This window comes from Erigeron canadensis, chromosome 3 (assembly GCF_010389155.1).
Source record: "Erigeron canadensis isolate Cc75 chromosome 3, C_canadensis_v1, whole genome shotgun sequence".
Lineage (NCBI taxonomy): Eukaryota > Viridiplantae > Streptophyta > Magnoliopsida > Asterales > Asteraceae > Erigeron > Erigeron canadensis.
In genome coordinates this window covers 12419333-12441788 of record NC_057763.1, presented here as the reverse complement: position 1 = coordinate 12441788, position 22456 = coordinate 12419333, and the positions used below count along the sequence as shown (strand labels likewise).

Sequence of the window (22456 nt, the reverse complement as noted above, 5' to 3'; positions counted from 1 at the left end):
ATTATTTACTTAATAATTAGCGATATACACGATAACTAATCAAACTAGTTATCTCGTGAGGATTCCGCACTCACGACATAACAATAGACGATCTCGAGAGCGATCTGTAGCTATCGAGGGACTCACAAGTGGTATCAGAGCCAATCGATATCTTATCGAAGGTTCGAGATCGTGTGTTTGATTATTTTCTCTCAAAAACTAACAGTCGCTAAGTTCGTTTTCTCAAACGAATTTAGCAAACGAACTTAACCTCATCTTCGTTTACAATCTCTTCAAACGTATTTAGCTTTATTTTCGTTCAGTTCCTTCTAACGAATTTAAAGTTATCTTCGTTCACCTTCACCTCACGAATTTAGCCTTATTTTCGTTCATTTCCTTCAAACGAAGTTAGACCTATCTTCGTTCCATTCCTTCAAACGAATTTAAATCTATTTTCGTTAAGTTTCAACTAACGAACTTAGCAACTATCTTCGTTTCAACTCCTCTTACGAATTTAAAACTATTTTCGTTTCTCACATCCATTTTCGTTAAACAATGGCTTCCTCTTCAACCAACACTGCTGTTGCACAATACCTGAATTCTCTTGTCTATCATGATCATCTCGTTGGACGTACTAATTCTCCACCGAAGTTAGTTTCATTGGCTGACTTCTGGGCGTGGAGAGGCCGATTTGAAGATTATATTCAACGAGAAGATTTGAACATGTGGATAATGATCACCGAAGGATATGAATGGCCAACTCTTACTGTAAACGGTGTTACAACTAATTACAAGGTAGGAGAATTAAAAGGAGAAGAAAAATCTTTGTATGCTATTGAAGTTAAGGCTCTTTCTACTCTTCGGATGTGGATTCCTCAAGAATTAGTGCACCTGTTTCCTAAACAGGAGTACAAGACTTCAAAACAATTGTTCGATGCTTTTGAAGCTCACTGTGAAGGTGATCCATTGTTGAAGCAAAATAGAATTAAGATGCTTAAGAAACAATTTGATTGCTTTAATGCTACCAAGAACGAACAAGTTGAGGATCTTATATTGAGATTTGAACATCTTCTTGCTGAGTTAGCTTATTTCGATCTTAAGTACACTCCTACTGAGATAGTGGATAAATTCTTGGATGGTTTGCCGAAAGCTTATGAAGAGTTTCGTCATGGATTGCAAGAAAGAGCAGATTATGCAACTCTTCGTATAGATGGTGTTATATCCACTTTAAGAAACAGAGAAATGAAGGATAAGGCAAAGGATCTCCAAGACAACTTCACACAAGATCCATCTCTTTATCATGCCACTATGAAAAATCCAACAGCTGACGTTAATGCATTCTTTTCTGGGGTTGGTACTTCTGGCACGAAAGAGAGTTCTGATTGTGTTATGGATGGAGATGATTCTGCTAGTTTCATGGCTTCTGATGCTGGTTACAAGGCTAGATTGGCTAATGAAAGTGCAAAGCCTGGAAATATGAAGTTTGGTAACATTTCATCTACTTCTGCTGGTTACACGTCCATTCCCATGGATATGAAATCAGCTGAGGGAAGGATGAATGTATTTGCCGCAATGAGTGTTGCACATGAAGCTTTTGTTGCAGGAAGGATCACAGATCCAGCCCTCATTGATGAAGATTATGACCAAATAGATCCAGATGATGTTGAAGAAATGGATCTGAAATGGAATTTGGCGATGATCACCAGGAGAGTGCAAAGGGTTATGCAGAGAACAGGTAGAAAGCTTATTGGGGGTACTCAGGGCTTCGACAAGTCAAAGGTTAAGTGTTATAACTGCGATGGCTTTGGACATTTTGCCAAAGAATGTCAACGATCAAAGAGAGATGTCAATATTACCCCTACACGTCAAGATAAAGGTGGTAATCGTCCATTTAATCAGAATGCAAGTAGAGCTCTCTTGTTGACTGATGATACTACTGGAAATGGCAATGATAAGGCTATCGTAGCTGCTCAACCTGATGGTTCTTATGTTTGGAATCTTCCACAGGATGAGACCAATAATGCTTATTTGGCTGAAATAGTTGATGATATGGCTTAGATAGTGGATTCTGTTGATGATTTCTTAGACACCACAGTTTACCACAATGAATGAGCATTTGTATGAAAATGTTCAAAGCTCGAACATGGAATCTTCTGTTGAGGTATATGATACTGATTCTGAGTCTGATGAAGAGGTTGAGGTTGATGATATGAAAGATTCTGGAGAGGTGAAAGCTGCTGAGATCAAAGAGGATTCTGCTACAGAAAAAGTTGAAAAGACAATTGAAGAGCAGATGAAAGAGTATGAAATTCCAGCAGGCATGAGTGTGGATGACTTTGTTGCTTACATGGCAGACTGCAAAGAAGCAGATCAACAGGTATCTTACTCTCTACATACTATTGTTCATGTTTGCAAAATTGTTAATCGAATGTTTGATGAAATTGAACAAAAGAATGAAAAAATTAAGCAATTAGAATCTGTTGTCAATGCTGCTCATGAGGAAAGAGATAAGTTGATTAAAAAGGATCTAACTGTCACTGATAGAGAAAAATTCTTAAAGGATAGGATTAGATCTTTAGAGTCTGACATTAGTGCTATGAAAGACAAAGTTAAACATCTTGTGGCTGTAGAAAGAGTAGGTGGTGAAGCTTATGCATTGTTAGCTAAAAAGTGTGCTACAATTGAGAAAGAACTTGCTGATGCTAGGGTAGAAATAGTGGAATTAAATGCTAAGGTTGATTCTGCTAGACATGCTGAGCTTTTAATGCATATGAAAAAGTTTGAGGATTCTCCATCTAAGAGTTCTGACACTGCTAAGGTTTCTTATAATAGCATTCCTCCTCCTTTCAACAATAACTATACTCCTGTAGAACCCAATATTCCTGAAGTCCTACTTCAACCTAGTGTTGATGATGGTAAATCGAAAGACTCAACTCCTAAGCCAAATTTGACTGAGGAAACAATAGAGTCTAAAGGAGTTTCTTCTCAACCTACCAAAGAAGAGAAATTGAAAGGTGTTGTCCTAGATCCGTCCACTTCTTACGGTCAGAAAGACAGTATTACTCACTTTACACTTCGAAAGAGTAGTAGGGTTTATACTAAGTTAGAATTTCCATTAGCATCTATTGACCCTAAGAGGATTGATAAAGTCTGGGATGTTGATATTAAGGATATGAAGAAATTAAGTCAGTTGCGTCAAACTCCTTTACCTACGCAGTCTAGGAATAGCAAATCTGAAGATGAATTAGTTGTTAATGTAGAAGCAACTAAGGTTTTGAAGCATATACTAATGCCTGCACGTAAGAAGTCCCCAAGTAAGTTTACAGTGTATGTTCAAATCGACCTCGGAGATCGGGTTCTTCTTCAAAGGTTTCCACCTCGGAAGGAAAAAGGGGGTTGGGTAATGATAAACATGTTCATGAGACTAAAGTTCAATCTTCTACAAAACCGTTTACTATACCTCACCGACGTGAATCTCCACCAAAAGGTTCATCCCCTAAGGAACCAAGATTCACAACCCCCAGTGGGAGTTCTAGTCGGTCACAAACACCTCCTAGTCGTAATTCATTTTATGACAGAATTCACTCAAGTGTTAGACCTTCTTTTGGCCCTCATTCCCCAAGAACTTCTCCGACGAGAGGTCAGAAGTCTTCTCCAATGAGAAGACAAGTCGAGAATCAAGTCCCACCCACGGCTTCTAGCAATGGATATTGGACTGAACTGATTCTCAAGGATGTGAAGGGACGACCCAAACCTGTGAAGGTTTGGGTCCCCAATGAAAACTAATTTTTCTCATTTTATGTGCAGGGAGTTCCTAGGAAACCAATTCATTTGTGGCACCTTGACAGTGGATGCTCCAGGCACATGACAGGGGATAAGAAGCTCTTGTCCAATTATACTGGTATAAATGGGTCATATGTTAGTTTTGTTGGATCCAAGGGCGGCAACATCACCGTCAAGGAGATGTCGTCAATGGACAACTTACTCTAGAAAGAGTTAACTATGTGGAACAACTTACTCACAATCTAATGAGTGTCTCACAGATCTATGATAAGGGCAACAATGTTCATTTCACAGAAAAGGAGGCATACATCTTGAAGTCGGGTTTCGTTATTCCAGAAGAATGGATAATGCTGAAAGCTCCTAGGAAGAGAGACATCTATGGCTTACTTTTAGGTGTTGATAATCCAAAGGAGCCCCTTTGTTTGTTGAGCAAGGCAAATGAGTCTGAATCTCTCCTATGGCATCGTAGAATGGGACATATCAACTTTCGGAAGATGAATGAACTTATTAGTCTTAGGTTAGTTGACGGTGTGCCAGTTAAGAAGTTTGGGATGGAAGATAAGTGTGTACCGTGTTTGAAAGGAAAGCAACATAAGAATCCGCATAAATCAAAAGTACTCAACACTATATCCAAACCATTCGAATTACTTCATATGGATCTCTTTGGTCCTGTGAACATAAGAAGCATTGGAGGGATGTCTTACTGTTTGGTGATCACTGATGATTACTCGAGGTACTCATGGGTATTCTTTCTGAAGACCAAGGATGAGACCGCAGAACAATTTATGGATTTTATTAAACAAGTTGAAAATGTCCATGGAGTCAAAGTTAAGAGAATCAGGAGTGACAATGGTACTAAGTTCAAGAATAATACTATTACTGTATTTTGCTTAACCAAAGGAATTCAACATCAGTACAATGCACCATATGAGCCACAACAGAATGGCGTGGCTGAAAGAAAGAACAGGACATTGATTGAGACAGCCAGGACGATGCTTGCTGATTCAGGGCTTCCTATTACTTTCTGGGGAGAGGCAGTGAATACAGCTTGTCACATTCTGAATCGGGTTTTGACAATTAAACGGTTTAAGAAAACTAGTTATGAACTTTTGCACAACAAAAAGCCCAATTTGCAGAATGTTGAGCCTTTCGGTGTTCCTTGCACTTTTCTTAAAACTCTTCCTCAAGGGAAATTTGAACTTAAATCTGAGGAGGGTTTCTTTCTAGGTTATGTACCAAGTACACCGATTAGGCGTGTGTACAATCAGAAGACTGGCAAAGTAGATCTTGGTACAAATGTCGTAATTGTCAGTCATAAACCTGCTGTACACATTGGTCCTACTAATAATTTTGATTATGATGGTGTCTTCACTTCTTTTTGTGGTCCTGTTTCTTTTGCAGGTGTTCCGACTGTGGAGGATGTAGTTACTCTCCATGATCCTCTTGATGGAGGACCGGTTTCTGGTTCTTCTTCTGTTTCCTCACCAATAGTTGAGCCTACTTCTGAATCTGGAGAATCTAGTGGGACAAAAGTAGCAGATTCTACCTTAGAGCCTGCTCCTATAGATCCTACTGATCCCTTGCATATACCTCTACCTGATTCTCCTTTCTATGATACTGATGACACGGAAGGTGAAAATCAGGAGGAGCCTAAAACTCTAGATTATAAAACTCCAGAGCAACATGTGCAGACAAACTTGGGAGATGATCTTTCAGTCTATAAGGTTCCTCAAACTAGGGTCAACAAGGATCATCCAGTCGAGCAAATCATTGGTGATGCTTCTGCCTCTATTCGCACGAGGAATCAATCTAAGAAACTGTCGTGTATGTTTGCTGAAGTTAAGGATACTGGGGCAATTACTTGTACTTGTATTATTGCTTTATCTCTCAGGTTGAGCCTAAAAATGTTGGAATGGCTCTTAAGGAACCGTCATGGGTTGAGGCGATGCAAGAAGAATTGGCTCAGCTTCGAAAGCTTAAAGTATGGACGTTAGTTGACTTACCTCCGGGTGAATCTCCTTTAACAACGCGTTGGGTTTTTCGTTGTAAAAGAGATGACAGAGGTGTAGTCACTCGCAATAAGGCTCGATTGGTGGTTAGAGGATTTGAGCAACAAAAAGGCTTTGATTACGATGAGACATTTGCACCTGTAGCTAGACTTGAAGCTATTCGATTATTTCTGGCATATGCTAGTTATAAAGGTATTAAGGTGTATCAGCTTGATGTAAAGAGTGCCTTTTTGTGTGGAGAAATTAAAGAAGAAGTGTATGTAGAACAACCTACCGGGTTTGAGGATCCAGACTTTCCTAATAGAGTATATCGTCTCGATAAGGCTTTATATGGTTTACATCAGGCTCCTCGATCGTGGTATGAAAAATTTTCAACTCATTTGAAGGAAAGTGGTTTTACCAGAGGTTCTATAGACAGCACGTTGTTTATTAAATGGAAAGGGAACGACTACTTGCTTGTACAGGTTTACGTCGATGACATCATTTTTGGTTCATCTGATGACAATATGTGCAAGGAATTTGAACAGAGCATGAAGGCTAAGTTTAAGATGAGTGCTATGGGGGAATTAACCTTCTTCCTTGGACTACAGGTGGATCAACTGAAGGATGGGTTCTTTATACATCAGACCAAGTATGTCAAAGATCTTCTTAGTAGGTTTCGAATGACTGATGCTAAGGATGTTGTTACTCCCATTAAGACTAATCATGGGTTGTGTCCTAATAAGCCTAATGATCCATACGTCGATGCCACTCAATATCGGGCTATCATTGGATCCTTGATGTATCTGACAGCCTCACGTCCAGATATTACCTTTGCTGTTTCTATGTGTGCTAGATATCAGGCTAATCCGAAAGAGTCACACTTGAAAGCTGTGAAAAGGATTCTTTTGTTATGTGAAAGCCAAGCCTCGTCTAGGTCTTTGGTATCCCATGTATGGTTCCTTTGACTTCGTAGCTTATACTGATTCGGATTATGGTGGTGACAATTCGGATAGGAAATGAACGTCAGGTGGATGTCAGCTTTTAGGGGGGAGAATTATATCGTGGCAGTGCAAAAAGCAGACATCTGTTGCACAGTCTTCCTATGAAGCAGAGTACATTGCTGCTGGATATTGCTGTTCTCAGGTGCTATGGATACAGCAACAATTGCGCGACTATGGTATGAATATCTCTAATACTCCTATTTGTGTTGATAATAAGTCTGCCATAGATATTACCAAGAATCCGAAAAACTTTAAAGTCACCAAGCACATAGATATAAAGTATCATTTCATACGTGACTGTTTTGAGAAAAAGCTTATTCATTTAGAAAAGGTTATTACTGATGATAATCTTGCTAATCTATACACTAAAGCTTTTGATGGACCTCGTCTTGAGTTGTTATATCAACTCAATGGTATGAAGAATGCCGAGTAGTTTCTCTCAAAGAACTTAAATGTATTTTTCGTGTCTTTGTAGTGTAAGTCGTACATAGATAGAGTCATAAAAATACAAAAAGAGTTGTCTTAGTTTAAGTCGTACATAGATAGTGTCATAAAAATACAAAAAGAGTTGTCTTAGTATAAGTTTGTATATATCTAGTGTCAGAAAAATACAAAAACATTGAAAAATCGAAAATCCAAAAAATATGAATAAAGTAAGGTTACTGCGCTAAATGATTAGAAGTGACGATACTTTAGCTTTTAAGTCTGCTTAATCATAATATAACTTCTTAGTTTAGTGATTACAATTTGGGATATATCGGTAGGTATAAAGTACCAAGGTTTCCTTCAATCTGAACTTAAACTATACAATGTTCTTGTGGGAAACATATTCAGATATATGGCTGAGAATGCTTGCTTTTCAGAAATGTTAAGATCTGGTCCTTAAATTATGTGAAAGATCTAGCTTTATTATAAAATTTATTCAGTCTGTATTTGGAAACTTCTACAAGTCCTGAACATGAAAGTAAATTAAGTTAAATGTGATTAAGTGACATATTAGACTACTTAGGTTACAAGGTGACTGCCCTTAACCATGGTACGACCGAAAGTGTTACAAAATTAATGCAAATGAAAGTAAATGTGATTAAATGACATATTAAGCTACTTAGGTTGCAAGGTGACTGCCCTTGACCATGGTATGACCGAAAGTGTTACAAAATAAATGTAAATCGCAAAATACTAAAGTGATTCAGTGATGAAATGTAAAAAGTGTTTCATGGTTTGTTCAAGGAAGTTTCCAAATATATATTGAATACTTGTTATTTTAATGCTTGTGTCGATTATGGGAGTATACCTGATTGTGGGTCACATAAGTTCGCAAACTAAATGTATGGCATGAGTAACTTACTAGGTTACATGGTGACTGTCCTTGGCTCAGTAATACGAAAGTGTCATATTCAAAGGAAACTGGAAGTACCGAGTGTTTAAGAGGACAAACATACCGGTAATCGCTGTTGGGTCACTGTTCAGAACTTATAATAAGAGAATTATTTCTCACCCGCAGGCTTATGTAACATGCTAACCTGATCTAATCAGCAGTAATCAAGCATAATGTGAATAATGTATAAAGTCAAGTTAATTAGAATTTAGATTAGTTTATTATTCTGCAATTTTTATTCTGAGTTATTTTTCTTTTTATTGAGTCAAAATAGTATTTTTATAAGTTCTTATTGCACGAGAGATCCTATTCAAATTCTGAGTATATGTTTTGCTGAATTCCTTCATGTGAATTTTTAATGAGGTTGTGTGGTTTGTTTACAAAGAAGATTTTCTAATATGGACATTAATTTGTTTAAGTTTAGAAAATGATCTTTCAAGTGTTATGTGAAATGTCAAAGTTATTTGAAATCTCACAATTTTAATTTGTAACAAGTTAAGAATTTGATTAATAACTTGGTGACATTTTAGGGTTTGACAAGAAATGACCTCCCTTGATCTTTTGTTAGATTTTTAGTTATTTCATATTTGTTAACCCTGATTGAGTGTGTTTGTAGCTTGAATTTTCTGCATTATACTGTTTTGTTCTCAATGCGTTAATGAGTTCTGTAGTAAGTGTGCAGTGTTCAGGTTAAGAAGATAAAGTTGGAGTGCTGATTTCTGTTAATACATTGTTATTTATACGGATGATATCATCACGATAAGATCCTTGGTGTGTAGTGATAATATTTGTGATGCGGATTTGAGCATGTGAAGGATGAATACATGAACTTGCTTTTGGAGTAGTTATTTACTTTATGATTCATGTATTTAATGAAAATAATCAAATTTGATATTAGTTTCCTTTGAATTTCATGCTGTGATTTATGACATACTTTTGAAAACTTTACTAAGTTCTTCAGTGAATTTTTGTTGGATTGTTCATTGTTTGTTAGTTTTGTAGACGGCATCTAGTATGGGACTTAAGTGTTTCAAGATGGTTTGCCGTCACGCATATCCATGATCAAAGGAAGTTCTTGGTGTCATAATCGTCATTGGTAATGAGGTTCATATATAAATTGATTATTTTCAGGTTTGTTGATGGTTAGTGTTTAAACCATGGGTTTTTATTCAAGATTATAATGTTCGGTTATATACTTACATTATGATGATGAATTTGGATGATAGCACTTTTAGTACAAGGCATGAACAGGTTGCTTTCTAACGAGTTTTTGCTATGTACAGATTGCGATGAAGGGCCGTGTTTTGGAAGATCGCTTTGATGAAAATCCGAAAAATTTTCAGGAACTTAGCTGAAATCTGGAATATTTTCTAACTTTGATTTGTTCTTACGAAGATAACTGTTATCTTCGTTCTTATAGTTAGAAATTAATTTGTCCAAACGAAGGCTATCTTCGTTTGGATAACTTCGTGAATGGATTTTAGCCCGACCCATAGTTAACCCATTTTTATTTCACTATATAAAGGGGTTTTTCTTCGTTTCTTTTTCACAAACGAAAATTACTCTTATTTTCACACGACCAAAACCCTAAATCTTTTCTTTTCTCTCTATTTACTTCGTTTCCTTGATTTGTTTTGCAAATCGTGATCTAAGTAAGTTTTTGGTCCACAAAAACGATCTAGGTTTTATATATATCTTCGATTTGATTCGTTTTGATTATATATATATTCTTGTGATCATTAAACTGGTTTACCCAAACGAATTTAGATTTGTGAAAACGAACTTAGATTTTAGTTCGAACGAAGTTAGATTTGGTAGAAACGAAGTTAGCTTTCGATTATGCCTTACGAACTTAGAATTTAGTTGATAAGGAACGAACTTAGCAAGGCTTAACGAACTTAGTTTCTTAGCAATGCTTACGAAGTTAGTTTCTGTCCAAACGAACTTAGATTTCGTTTATAAGTTACGAACTTAGAATATAAGTTATAACTTACAAACATGCATGTCCAGTTTAGACCTTACGAATTTAGACTTCGTTAGGTGAAAACTTCAGTTTAGTTCTTACGAATTTAGGATTTATCTTCGTTCCTTTATAGCTTACGAACTTAGATTACATCTTCGTTCCTGTATACTTAACGAATTTAGTGACTATTTTCGTACAGTTTATAATTTATGAACTCAACTTAACGAATAATTTTGTGCAGTTTTACTTTACGAAATTATTGATTAGGTCTTTCAAGTCTGCAATTCATTTACCGTGCTTATTTATATTTGTTTCGATATTGTGATTTGTTTTGCAGAAATGGCTCTCGCTCCGCGTCAGTTTGTGAAGAAACATAATCTCGCACTTAATCTTGATCCGGATCAGCATAATAGCGAACATTTTCATGAGATGTTTGATTACATCGCTCGATCGAGATTATTTTTTGCTTTCTGTGATTCGCCTAGACTTGTTAGGCAGTACATAGATTCCTTTTGGTCAACTGCTCATGAAGTTATGGTTGAAGGACATAGTTTTGTACGTGCTACTGTTGGAGGGATTACATTTGACTTCAACGCTACAACGCTTCGTACTGTTTTGCATTTAGGTGCAGAACCAGAGGTAGAAGCAGAGGAAGTAGTAGAGTTGACGTATGAGTTTGAACTTCTTCTTAGATGTTTTCAGAGAATGGGGTTTGTCGGCGCGGTCAAACTTCCTTTTGATAAGAGTGGTCTTCAGGGAAGATGGAGATATCTTGCGTATGCATTGCTCGTGTGTTTGAGCAATCGCAAGGCTGGTTTTGATCAACTGTCTGCTTAGACTGCGTCGCAGATGGTTACATTAGTGTATAATCGACCTTATCCTTTCTCGAGATACTTTTATCTGGAGTTTCTTGATCAGATTAATGCCAGGGGGAGGAAGAGATTTCTCTTATATCCTCGGTTTGTTATGGCCATAGTTAGACATTTCTGTCCTAACTTAGTGTATGACCAAGGTCCTCGCTACGTTCTTCATGCTTGGCCTTCGCGTCTTTTTGCTGATCTTGAAGCAAATACACGTAATGTGGCTGGTCTTAATGATCCACCACTTTTTGGTCACTTGATTAATCCAAACTATCGATCTCGTCTTGAGAATGATATGTTTGAGGATGATAATGATGAAGATTCTGATTCTGATGACTCAGAAAGTTCTGAGAATGCTTCTGCTAATGATTCTGATGATGATTCAAGTGATGATTCTGATAGTTCTGATGATGGGAATGATGAAGGTGTAGCCGATAGTTCAGACGGTTCTGCTGCTACAACCGAGACAGACACAGATGAATCTGCTAATGAGCGTCGAACTAAGTTGGTTCATGATGTTTCTGCTGCTTCCGAAAGTGATCATTCACATCAGTCTTTTGTTCAAGAAGGTGTTGCTTTACATAGAGAGCGTCGGAGTAAGGCATGTCATGCTGTTCCTGCTGTTTCTGATTCAGCTCACTTCGTTCATGATGCACATAGCCATATTCCTGACCATGCTGCTCAGATTGATCCTGATGTTGCTGCTCAGAATGATTCTGAACTGCGTGGAATTTTTGACGATATGGATGATCCCGTGAACCGAGCCAGTTCGGTTAGTCCGGTGAAACGGACAGGGGGTGCTGATCTTAAGTATACCAGAACTAAGCGTAGACGTGTTGTTGAAGCTACTTCAGTAGCGATTCCTGATCCTCCAAGACCAACTGCTGCTGTTATTCCTGCTGTTTCTCAAGCACAAGTATTGCGTCCAATGGTGGCTCCTTCCTTATCCTACAGACTTCCTTCAGATTCTTCGCTTGTTCGTCGTGTTGATCTTCTGGAGACTCAGGTTCGTACTTTGGAGTCTGATCTCACCGATACCCGAGCAGCCTTGACATTTTTGATCAACTGGGTCAAGAATCAAAGGGGAGAAGTTCCTGAAGAGATTTGTAGATTGTCAGCGGTTCAACCAAGACGTCAGAATGACGATGATGATGCTGATAATGCTGGTGATAGGAATGATTCTCGCCCAGTTGAAGACAAAGGAAAGGGTGTAGAGATTGAGGGGGAGACAGGAGGTGATACTTCTCATGCTGGTCCTTCTGGTGCTCCTCGTGATTCAGGTTTCTGATTTTGATTATGATAAAGATTATTTAGATAGAATGTATATTCGATTGTATGTAATAAGTTATGACATGTAAATGTAATCTATCTTATTTCAATACAATTACATTTCATCTTTATTATAATTATCATGATTATTTTTTGTATTCTGGTGTTCATTTTGTGTAAATCTTAATAGATGATCCAGATTATACAGATTTATTCTTTGATGGTGATGAGCTCGAGAAAGGTGAATTTGTTCCTGAACCAAACCTAAACCTATTCAAGAAGCCTTATGGGTTTGATGAAGTTTGGGACTCAATTCCTGAAGATCCATCGATTGAAGAAAGTAGGGTGTTAAATCTGAAGAGATCAGATGTTCGGGAAAGAATGCTTCAAGTTCCATTCAGTAGCCAAACTAAAGTTTTACACTTTGTTGTATATGCTAAGAATGGTGATGCATTGATTCCTTCTGATTATGAGATTAACTTGACAAGACCATTCAGTCCAAATGATTTTCCAGTTCCTCTCAGAGATGATGATCCATTACATGTGGTTGATCGACATGTGCCCGAGAGAAGAATTAATGAATGGATAGTCGATAGGGAAACTTGGAAACCAAATTTGTATTGGACTCATATCTCAGACAAAGATGCTGCAAAGTACAAGACAATCATCTGGAGTTGGTTCTATGATGATGAACTGAAGCTGTTTGTTCTTAAAAGACCAGAAGGTTGTCAGTACTTAGCTTGGTGTAAGAGACATTTCTGGAGTTTATGTGAAGAAGACTTACATGAACATGGAAATAATTGGATTATCAATCCAAGTGATGATGGTTTAGCTAATGTTTTCGGTAAGAATCTTCGTAATGATTTCTGGTTGAGAAAGAACATGAAAGATTCAGACAAACCACAGTTTAAGATTGAACCAAGACCGAAGAAAAGAGTGGTCAAGCCAGATAAAACTGTTGAGTATGTTCAACATGACGTCAAGTGTATGATCAAAGTCCCTGCCAAGAAATGGGCACAAGACGTCTTGGACAAGATGGATAATTGGGAAATTGATCGAAACTCTGGTGAAGTGAAGATGTATGCAGACTCGAAGAAGAAGATTTTGTTGAGAAAAGCATATGATCCGATGCAGTTGGTGAACTTCTCAAGAAATGATCTAAGGAAGTTATACGATACAGAATGTTCATTCTTGCCGTTTTGGAAGCATGAAGAAAGCCGTTATCGTAAGATTCTTCAACTTTGCTTACATGAAGATATCCATGCAAATAGCAGAAGATTGTTATTTGATGGATGACCAGATTTTGAAAACTGAAGAAATCGAAGGTGCTGCTGTCAAGGGGGAGTTTGTTGATGCACGTTGATGTGACAACAGCAACTTAGATTTGATCTGTCTTTTAGATTAAAACATTATGTTACTTTATGTCGTATCTATATATATGTAATTGATAGATTATGGACTTTATGTTTTGGTAATGATCGATTACATGTTTTGGTGTTATATATATGTTATGTATGATGTTTGTTGTTTGTTATACAAGTACAAACATAATATGTGTTAGGATTCCTTGTTGATGAAACATTTAGGAATATAACCAAGTCTTACATCTAACGAAGATAAGGAATATCTTCGTTAGAGGCAAACGAAGATAAACTTCGTTTGGTACAAACGAAGGTTAACTTCGTTACATGGGCTGGGCTGCTAAGTTCGTAAGAACAAAGCCGAGCAAGCCCAGTTTCGATCTGAAACATATATATACAAATGAATACCCTAAATTGAGGTATCACATTCGACATACACATACACCAGGTGACTAAGTTCGTTCTATAGCTTATAGAAACGAATATAGCATCATACGGCTGAATATTTACTTGATAATTAGCGATATACACGATAACTAATCAAACTAGTTATCTCGTGAGGATTCCGCACTCACGACATAACAATAGACGATCTCGAGAGTGATCTGTAGCTATCGAGGGACTCACAAATCATTTGATAAATGTGTTGTCGTTAGCAAGAAATGCAAACTTCAAATTGAAGGGACCTTAAAATCAAATGATGAATCATTTGACAAATGCATGCCTTGTGGTTTCGGCAAGATGACAAGAATACCTTTTCCGCATAAAACCGGAGAGGGTTAAGGAATTACTTGGACTAATACATTCGGATGTATGTAGCCCATTTAAGCATGTGTCAAGGAAAGGCTAGCTACTTCATGATTTTTATGAATGATTTCAGTCATTATGGTTGTGTTTAATTGCTTAAACATAAACATGAAGTCTTCGAAACATTCAAAGTATTTAAAAATGAAGTAGGAAATCAACTCAGGAGAACCATCAAGATCCTTCGTTCAGATCGAGATGAAGAATACTTAAGACAAAAGTTTAAGGATCATCTAAAAGCTTGTGGATTTATCCAAGAGCTTACTCTTATATAAGGGTATATGTGAAAGGAGAAATCGAACCTTGTTGAACATGGTAAGATAAACGATGAACCTTAAGACTCTCCCATTTCATTTTGGGATTATGCTCTAGAGATTGTTGCATGCATTCTCAATATGGTTCTAACCAAGAAGGTTGACAAAACACAGCATGAATGTGGTGTTAAGTGCATCTTTGTAGGACACCCAAAGGAAACGATGGGTTACTACTTCTACTTTCCTACCGGAAACATTGCCAAAGACTTTTTGATTTGCTGAGTTCCTTGAAAGGAGACCCATATCTCAAGAGGACAGTGGGAGGATTGTTGAACTTGATGAGCATCAAGAAGATGTGTCAACTTCTAAAGATACTAGCAATCTTCAACTTGGGGGGGAAATATTCAAAGAGATGAATCTCTAGGTGAACTACAAGTTGAAGATAAAGCGATTCCAGTTCGTAGGTCCTCAAGGACAATACGTGCTCGTGAAAGGTTAAATCTTATGATTGAGTCTGAAGAACACGTAGTAGGAGATTTGAATGAACCTCCTAATTTCAATGCTGCATTATCAGATCCAGAATCTGACAAATGGCTTGAAGCTGCGAATGTGGAAATGAAATCCATGAAAGATAATCAAGTCTAGAGCTTGGTTAATCTTCCACCAAATGGTAGAACCGTTGGGTGTAAGTGGATCTTCAAGAAGAAGACCGACATGGATGGAAATGTACACACCTATAAAGCTCGTCTTGTAGCGAAAGGTTATACTCAACTCTTTGGAGTTGATTATGAGGAAACCTTTTCTCCCGTTGCGGACATTAGAGCTATTAGGATCATCTTAGCCATAACAGCGTACTATGACTGTGAGATATGGCAAATGGATGTCAAAACCGCTTTCTTGAATGGTTTTCTAGACAAGGAAGTCTATATGGACCAACCTGAAGGTTTTGTCGATCCAAAACATCCCAACAAAGTATGCAAGCTTCAAAGGTCCATTTATGGACTAAAGCAAGCATCAAGGAGTTGGAATAAAAGGTTTGATGAAGAGATCAAAAGTTTGATTTTGTTCAGAATCCTGATGAACCATGTGTATATCGCAAAGCTAGTGGGAGTAATGTTACTTTCCTTGTCTTGTATGTTGATGACATATTGATAATAGGAAATCACATTCCAATGTTGAAAGACGCTAAATCTTATCTTGGAAAGTGTTTCGCTATGAAAGACTTAGGTGAAGCAGCATTCATACTTGGAATCAAAATCTATAGAGATAGAAGTAAACGGTTGATCGGATTAAGTCAAAGTGCGTATATAGATAAGATCTTGAAGAGATTCAAGATGGAAAATTCTAAGCGCGGGAATTTTGCCTATGCAAGAAGGACTTAATTTATCTAGCAAGAATGGTGCTTCTACACCTGAAAAGGTGGAGCGTGTGCAAAGAGTTCCTTATGCTTCGGCTGTGGGATCTATCATGTACGCAGAAAGATGCACTAGACCTGAAGTTGTGTTTCGCTCAAAATATTATTAGTCGATATCAGCAAAATCCCGGAGTGGATCAGTGAACTGCTGTGAAAAGTATTCTTAAGTACATGCGGGCTACTAACGAATTATTCTTGGTGTATGGTTGAAATCCTGATCAAAATTCAAATGGTAATAGAATTTGTGATGTTGGATTTCATGACTGATGAAGATGAATCAAGAATATCAGTCGGGATACGTCTTCATTTTAAATGAAGACACGGTGGAATGCTATGAGCTAATAGCAAACCACAGTTGCTATGTACGTAGCAGAATCTAAATATATTGCCGTCTTAGAGAAGACGACATGAAGGTTGTCTGGATTAGAAAGTTTAATTTTGGATTTTAACATGATAATCCTCAAATAACACACCTATGGAACTGTACTGTGATAATTCGGGAGCAATTATCATTGCCAATGAACCTCGGGTTCAGAAAGGTGCCAGACATTACCTAAGAAGATATCACTGCGTTCGTAAGCAAAACGAATTGCGTGAAATCAAATTACTAAAAGTTCACACAGATTATAACTCAGCGGATCCTTTTACAAAAGTATTGTCAAAAGGAAAAGGTTAATAAGTATGCCGTGGGCATCGGTTATTGCTAAGTTATATCATGTATTTGGATAATGGGATGTTAAACAATTGTTATTTTCATAAATGAATTTTTATACGCGGTATAAGTGGTTTCATTTTTATAATAATTGTGTCCTATATTTGCATGTTTAAATCCATGAATATTAGTTGAATATTCTAAATGTCTATTGTTGATTAATTATATGGGAATATAATTAAAGTAAGACAATTGTGAGAGATTGGTGAAAATATTTAAGAGAATTTTTTGAAGATGGTGGATCGTACCAAACTCACATGATATTCAAAAAGTGAATATTAGACTTACCCCATAGAACGAATTATCATTTTATGGATCGGTGTCATTAAATGAAATTCGTGAAATGATTACTTTATTTATCCTTTGACTTGAGATACAAGTGAGTTATGCATGTGTGGATTGCATTTCTTGATATAGTTCCTAACTGTCCTAAACAAGGCAGTAATAAAGGGCTATTTTCATAAATGTTAAGAAACGACATGGTCAGACACTTGTAGTCAATACAGGATTTGTTCCTTCAATTTGCAACTGAAGTATGATACCATTTGGCGCCCTCATTAATTAATTGAAGATGTTTGTGTGGCCACACCCAAATGAACTCAAGAGATGGTCTTGACTAATTTGGTAATCTTAACTAATTGTAGAAATGAGAAACATAATCGTTAAATTATGAAATGACACTGATCCATATTCATAATTAATAAGGGTATCTGAACAAAGGGATATTAAAGAATAAATCATTTCAACTTGGCAATTTAAGAATCTATTCTTAAATATTTCCGGGAGCATTGGAGTGTTGCTAGATGCCAACCAATGTTATTGCTTTTATAAATAACATGCTCAAGTGGGAGCTGTTGGAATACGATCATGTTTTAATAAATCGCATGTCCGGAAATAATTTAAGCCTACGAGGTCACACGAAATTACACAGTAACTCTATATTATTAATTAGTATATTAAAGTAATATATAAATTAATTAGATCACGAAATGATTAATTTAAATATATTAAGGGGTGAATTATATTTAATTAATTAAATGGAGGATTAAAATTTGAAATATGGAAATTAGAGTTGGGCTCTAAATCCATATGGGGGGGGGCGGTTTTGATAAGGCTTTGTAAGCCTTAATCTAGCTTGTTCACCAAGTAAATTAAACCCTAATTAAACCCTATAAATAGAGGGCTTAATTCAAGGGTTTTCTCATTCATTCACATAAGAAAATTCCTCCTCTTTCTCTTCATTCTTGGCTACGGCCGAATCATCACATCTCAAAGGGTTTTGGGTTTTGTGAATTTTGGTTCTTTTGTGCCTACCAATTCGCATATGACTTTTATATATAATTAGTGCTTTGCATTAATTATTATATGGTTTGTTTGTTTAACAACAAACAATTTGGGTACATATGGGTTTCGAATGAAAGAAGTTTCACAACGGGTTTGTTGTTCGTGATCGGGGTACTAGCATACGGTATAGGGGTGTCTAGTGTGCGATGGTAGAGGGGTTTTGCTTTAAACCCTAAACTAATAATAATCTTATTATTAATAATATTATTGGAAGCTTTGCGCAAAGGTACACGTTTCGATTTTCTCTTTGTTAATTAATTTGATTGCATATACATTTCTTTTCCGCTGCGTACTCGTCAATTGTTATATGTTTATGTGCTCATATTCTAACAAAAACATGGGGTCATGGTAGCCTCTAGATCGCTTACCCTCTAGTCCTTCAGATTTTGAAGTAATTAGAAAAGGACTAGATGCTGCCAAGGGGGAAATATCTATTCATATTCCCAGCACTCACATTGAAACTCCAGGTTCAAGTACTAGCGTACATCTCATGATCTAGTTTACTAGTTCATGCAACACACTTACTTGTGTATATTTGAATACCATGGTTTAGGCTTCCTTAAGGGGCGACACCACTAGGCACTCTTCACGCATTTGAACAGCTCTATATCCCTCTCGAAACAAGTGCATCATAGCCCCCTTTCAAACTATTTTATGTGTTTAACTACCGAGGTGAAAAGCATGATATATACATGAAATTGCTTATATATATATATATGAAACGATTCTTGATAATATGAATATGAAATGGAATTGTCTTATATGTTCAATGTGATAAATGTTTTATGATGAGCTTGAGTTCTGTCAACCCGTTTTCCTTCGGTACACTACTATTTACTCCGATAGTGGAGGCCTATAGTTAGATAGTTGCGCAACTAGGTTTCGTCCACCCACCTGGAGCGTAACGGTGGAGGCCTTTGTGACGACCCTCCCTTCCAGTCCGACTGGAGCGGTGTTCTAGCTACCTTAAATTAAATGGTTGTCTCCATGGCGCGACCCTACTTATAAATAAAGCACTTGATTGACAGCTTGTGCTACAAAACGAAATAATATATTATTTGGACATGAAAATGGTAATAGTAGTGGCTCAAGCATTTATTCATCAAGATTCACTTGAAATATGCCCTAGTGGCTAAACGAAATCAATGTTATTATGTTGGATATTATGAATTGAACATACGTTTTGGGAATGAATATTTTGGAAGAATACTTGGAAGTTTTACGACTCATTATCTCTAATTATATTGAAATAATCATATGTTGTTAGTTAAAAACCTATGAACTCACTCAACTCTTGTAGTTGACACTTTTTCTTCATGCTTTTCAGGTTTAGAGCATTAGGTTCGTAGCTTGGACCGCCTCATGGATTGTACTTGCTTGTTATTCGGTGGACTTGTAATGCGAACAATTTGTTTTTCATCTATGGATTATGGTTATGTAATGGATTCTAAAACGTTATCTTGAACTTATTGTCTTTTGTTTTCGAATGATATTTGAAACTTAATGTTGATGTTTTATCTTTAAATCTTTTGTACCATGTCGTTCTGTGGCACTTCGTGTTTCCGCCTTAGTAGGGTTGTTACAGCCTAGCACTACTCGAACTTGATGTATCACCTGTTACTTTTGGAGGAGTATAACGGTTTGTAATGCATATCCACATCCTCACATCCATCAGTCTACAATATGACTCGAATCTGCCCTTCCAATTGAAGATAATTTGCGGTTTCATGATAATTTGCGGGTAACTATGACGTCATTTTCTTAAAGCTAGTAAAGTTCACGAACTGCTTAAAAATAAACGAGGTCGTAAAGTTCACAAGGTCCAAGAATACGAGGTCGTAATTAGAGCTCGAGGTCATAATTGAACTGTGAAGTCGTAATTGAGCTCACGAGGTTGCAAACAATATACGAGGTCGTAATTAGCTACCCAAGTTGCAATACGAGTTGGATGATGTAATACGAGCCCGCGAGGTCATAAACGATGCTGGTCCGATGATTCTCTTGAATTCGAAACCCTAAAAGCCAAAAAAACATACTTTCGACGGCTGCAAACACCAAGATATACCACGAACAAGATTTTCGGTCGTAAACTCGTGACAGAATCACGTCTAAACGACCCTAAATCAATGATGTCTATCACCAACAAACTATAACCTTCCGGTACGAAACCAAGAGGCTCTGATACCACTTGTAAGTCCCCTTGACGCGGATCGTTAATAGTTTAATCCCGTTATCCAGAGGTGCGGAATCCCTCTCTATAACTTGGTGATTCACAACAAAAGCCCCTAGATCACCTGCTGCCTCGCAGGTCTTCTTCGGGCTAGCGGAACGACCTTTGGCCTATTAACCTGCACAAATATGCTTGATAATTCGACAAATGTTTGACCCTAATCCCTGTTAGGGTTCTGGTATATATACGAAACTCGACATGGGCTTCAGCGAGTCGAGCTCGTATTTCAGACCCAGCCCGACACCTTTACAAGGTCGTAATTGTATCTTTGCCTCGTATTTGACCCTGCAAATACGGGGTCGTATTTCCTATATGCCACCTCGTAATTGTCCCTGCAATTACGAGGTCGTAATCCCTCTCAAGCAGATTAATTATACATTCAATACTTAAACTTAATCTAGTATTCTATGCATAATACGAAGTTCATTAATGACAATTACAATGACAAATACATATTACAATATAAGTCCAAACAATCTAGACTGCTATTGACGTAGACGTGCTCTTACAACTTTTGGGTCAATGACTCATATTTTTTCATATTTGAATTTAGAGTTTTGTTTTAATATATATTAAAGATTATTTTTTTAATTATTACTAAAAATATATACATATATACTATATGGTCTTAAACATATGATTTTTATAATAACATTATTTTATATGAATAAAAAATAGAATATGATGAATTTATTATTGTGTTTTGTATAATTTTTCATTAAAGTATTGGATATTTTTTTAATTCAATATTAATGATGAAAAGTGTAAATTAATAAAAAAAGTAAAAAAAATGTAAATTAATAAGACATTTTTTATAATTATTAATATAGTTAATAACTACAGTTCTTTGATTATATTTATTTTATTAAATAACATAATTTAGTCACATGTTTTATAATTTAATTCAATAGATAACTATAATAGATTAACTGGGATTTTGTTAGTTTTTTTTAGTATATATTAGATTTTTACTCGTGTCAAATACACATGTTGTTTATGACATTTTTAAAGTAAGATAAATTTGTAAATTTGTAAATTTAAATATAAAAATATAAGTTAATCAACTTAAAATAATATAGTTTTATAACATTGAACGCCTGTATTGTTTTTAATCTTTTATAATACTTTTTTTTAGACAATATTTGTCCGTTCTTATAACTTGATGTTGTAACTACAAATCAACATTTGATTAATATAGTTTATAAAAATTACATAAGCATTATACCTTTATTTCTTATTTAAATCAATGTGTCAATTTGCTAGAAAAATAGTTAAAACTCAAAATATAAAAACTAAATATATAATAGGATTATGTAAAAATCGTTCTTAACTTTTACAAATCATAATAAATATTGTGTCTAAGATAAAAACTACTTGGTAAAAAAGAATTTTTTTTATTAGTTAATAAGAAGTTAAAGTAGATTTTTTTTTATATACATTGGTAGCCACAAAACATTATAACAATATATATTTCATATTAAATTTAAGTTCGAATAAAGCTCATTCTAAGCCCCCGTGTTAAGAATTTTATACTATGATTGTTATCATTTGTCATACAATATGCATCTGGAACGTCTAGTATGATTTTCTAAAATATGTTGTGAGTTTGTAATCTGTGAGATACATAAAATAATAAAAAATTTAAAAGTTAATTACATACCTTAAACATGATGATAAACTATGTCAAATCATGTAAAGTTTTAACATTGAAATTTGGATGAGTATTTAACACACTGATTTGAGTCGCACTAATGCAAGTTTAGTTCAATCAACTCGATGATTACAATGAAATAAAGTGAGTGGTACGCTTTCGTTTGTTTTTCATTTTTTGTGTACAAAACAGCCTAATGTCGAAAATGAAATAAACTTAAAAATTGAGAACATTATAAAACAAATGAATTGTGAGACTTTGGTAGTGTTAATGACATTTTAGACTATTTTTATATAAAAAAAATAATGTATATTTTGTGGTAGTCTACATAATCAACACAAAATTTGTCATAATCATAATATCATAGGTTAGTGAATGTTTCTTTTATATACAACATTATTATAATAATTATATATATTCACTTGTGTATTACGAGACAATAATCTAGTTTACTATATATAT

At 35.9% G+C, this 22456-nt stretch overlaps 1 protein-coding gene across 1 annotated transcript in view; it reads left to right on the top strand.

Annotated features, from left to right (window-relative positions):
* Positions 1-19446, top strand: part of LOC122591510 (putative surface protein SACOL0050) — a 36244-nt gene extending 16798 nt beyond the window's left edge. The window contains exons 3-5 of the mRNA XM_043763777.1: positions 10721-10789; positions 11276-11961; positions 19441-19446. Coding sequence (XP_043619712.1) covers positions 10721-10789; positions 11276-11961; positions 19441-19446 — 761 coding nt within the window. The remainder of the gene's footprint in view (positions 1-10720; positions 10790-11275; positions 11962-19440) is intronic.
* The last annotated feature ends 3010 nt before the right edge of the window (positions 19447-22456 follow it).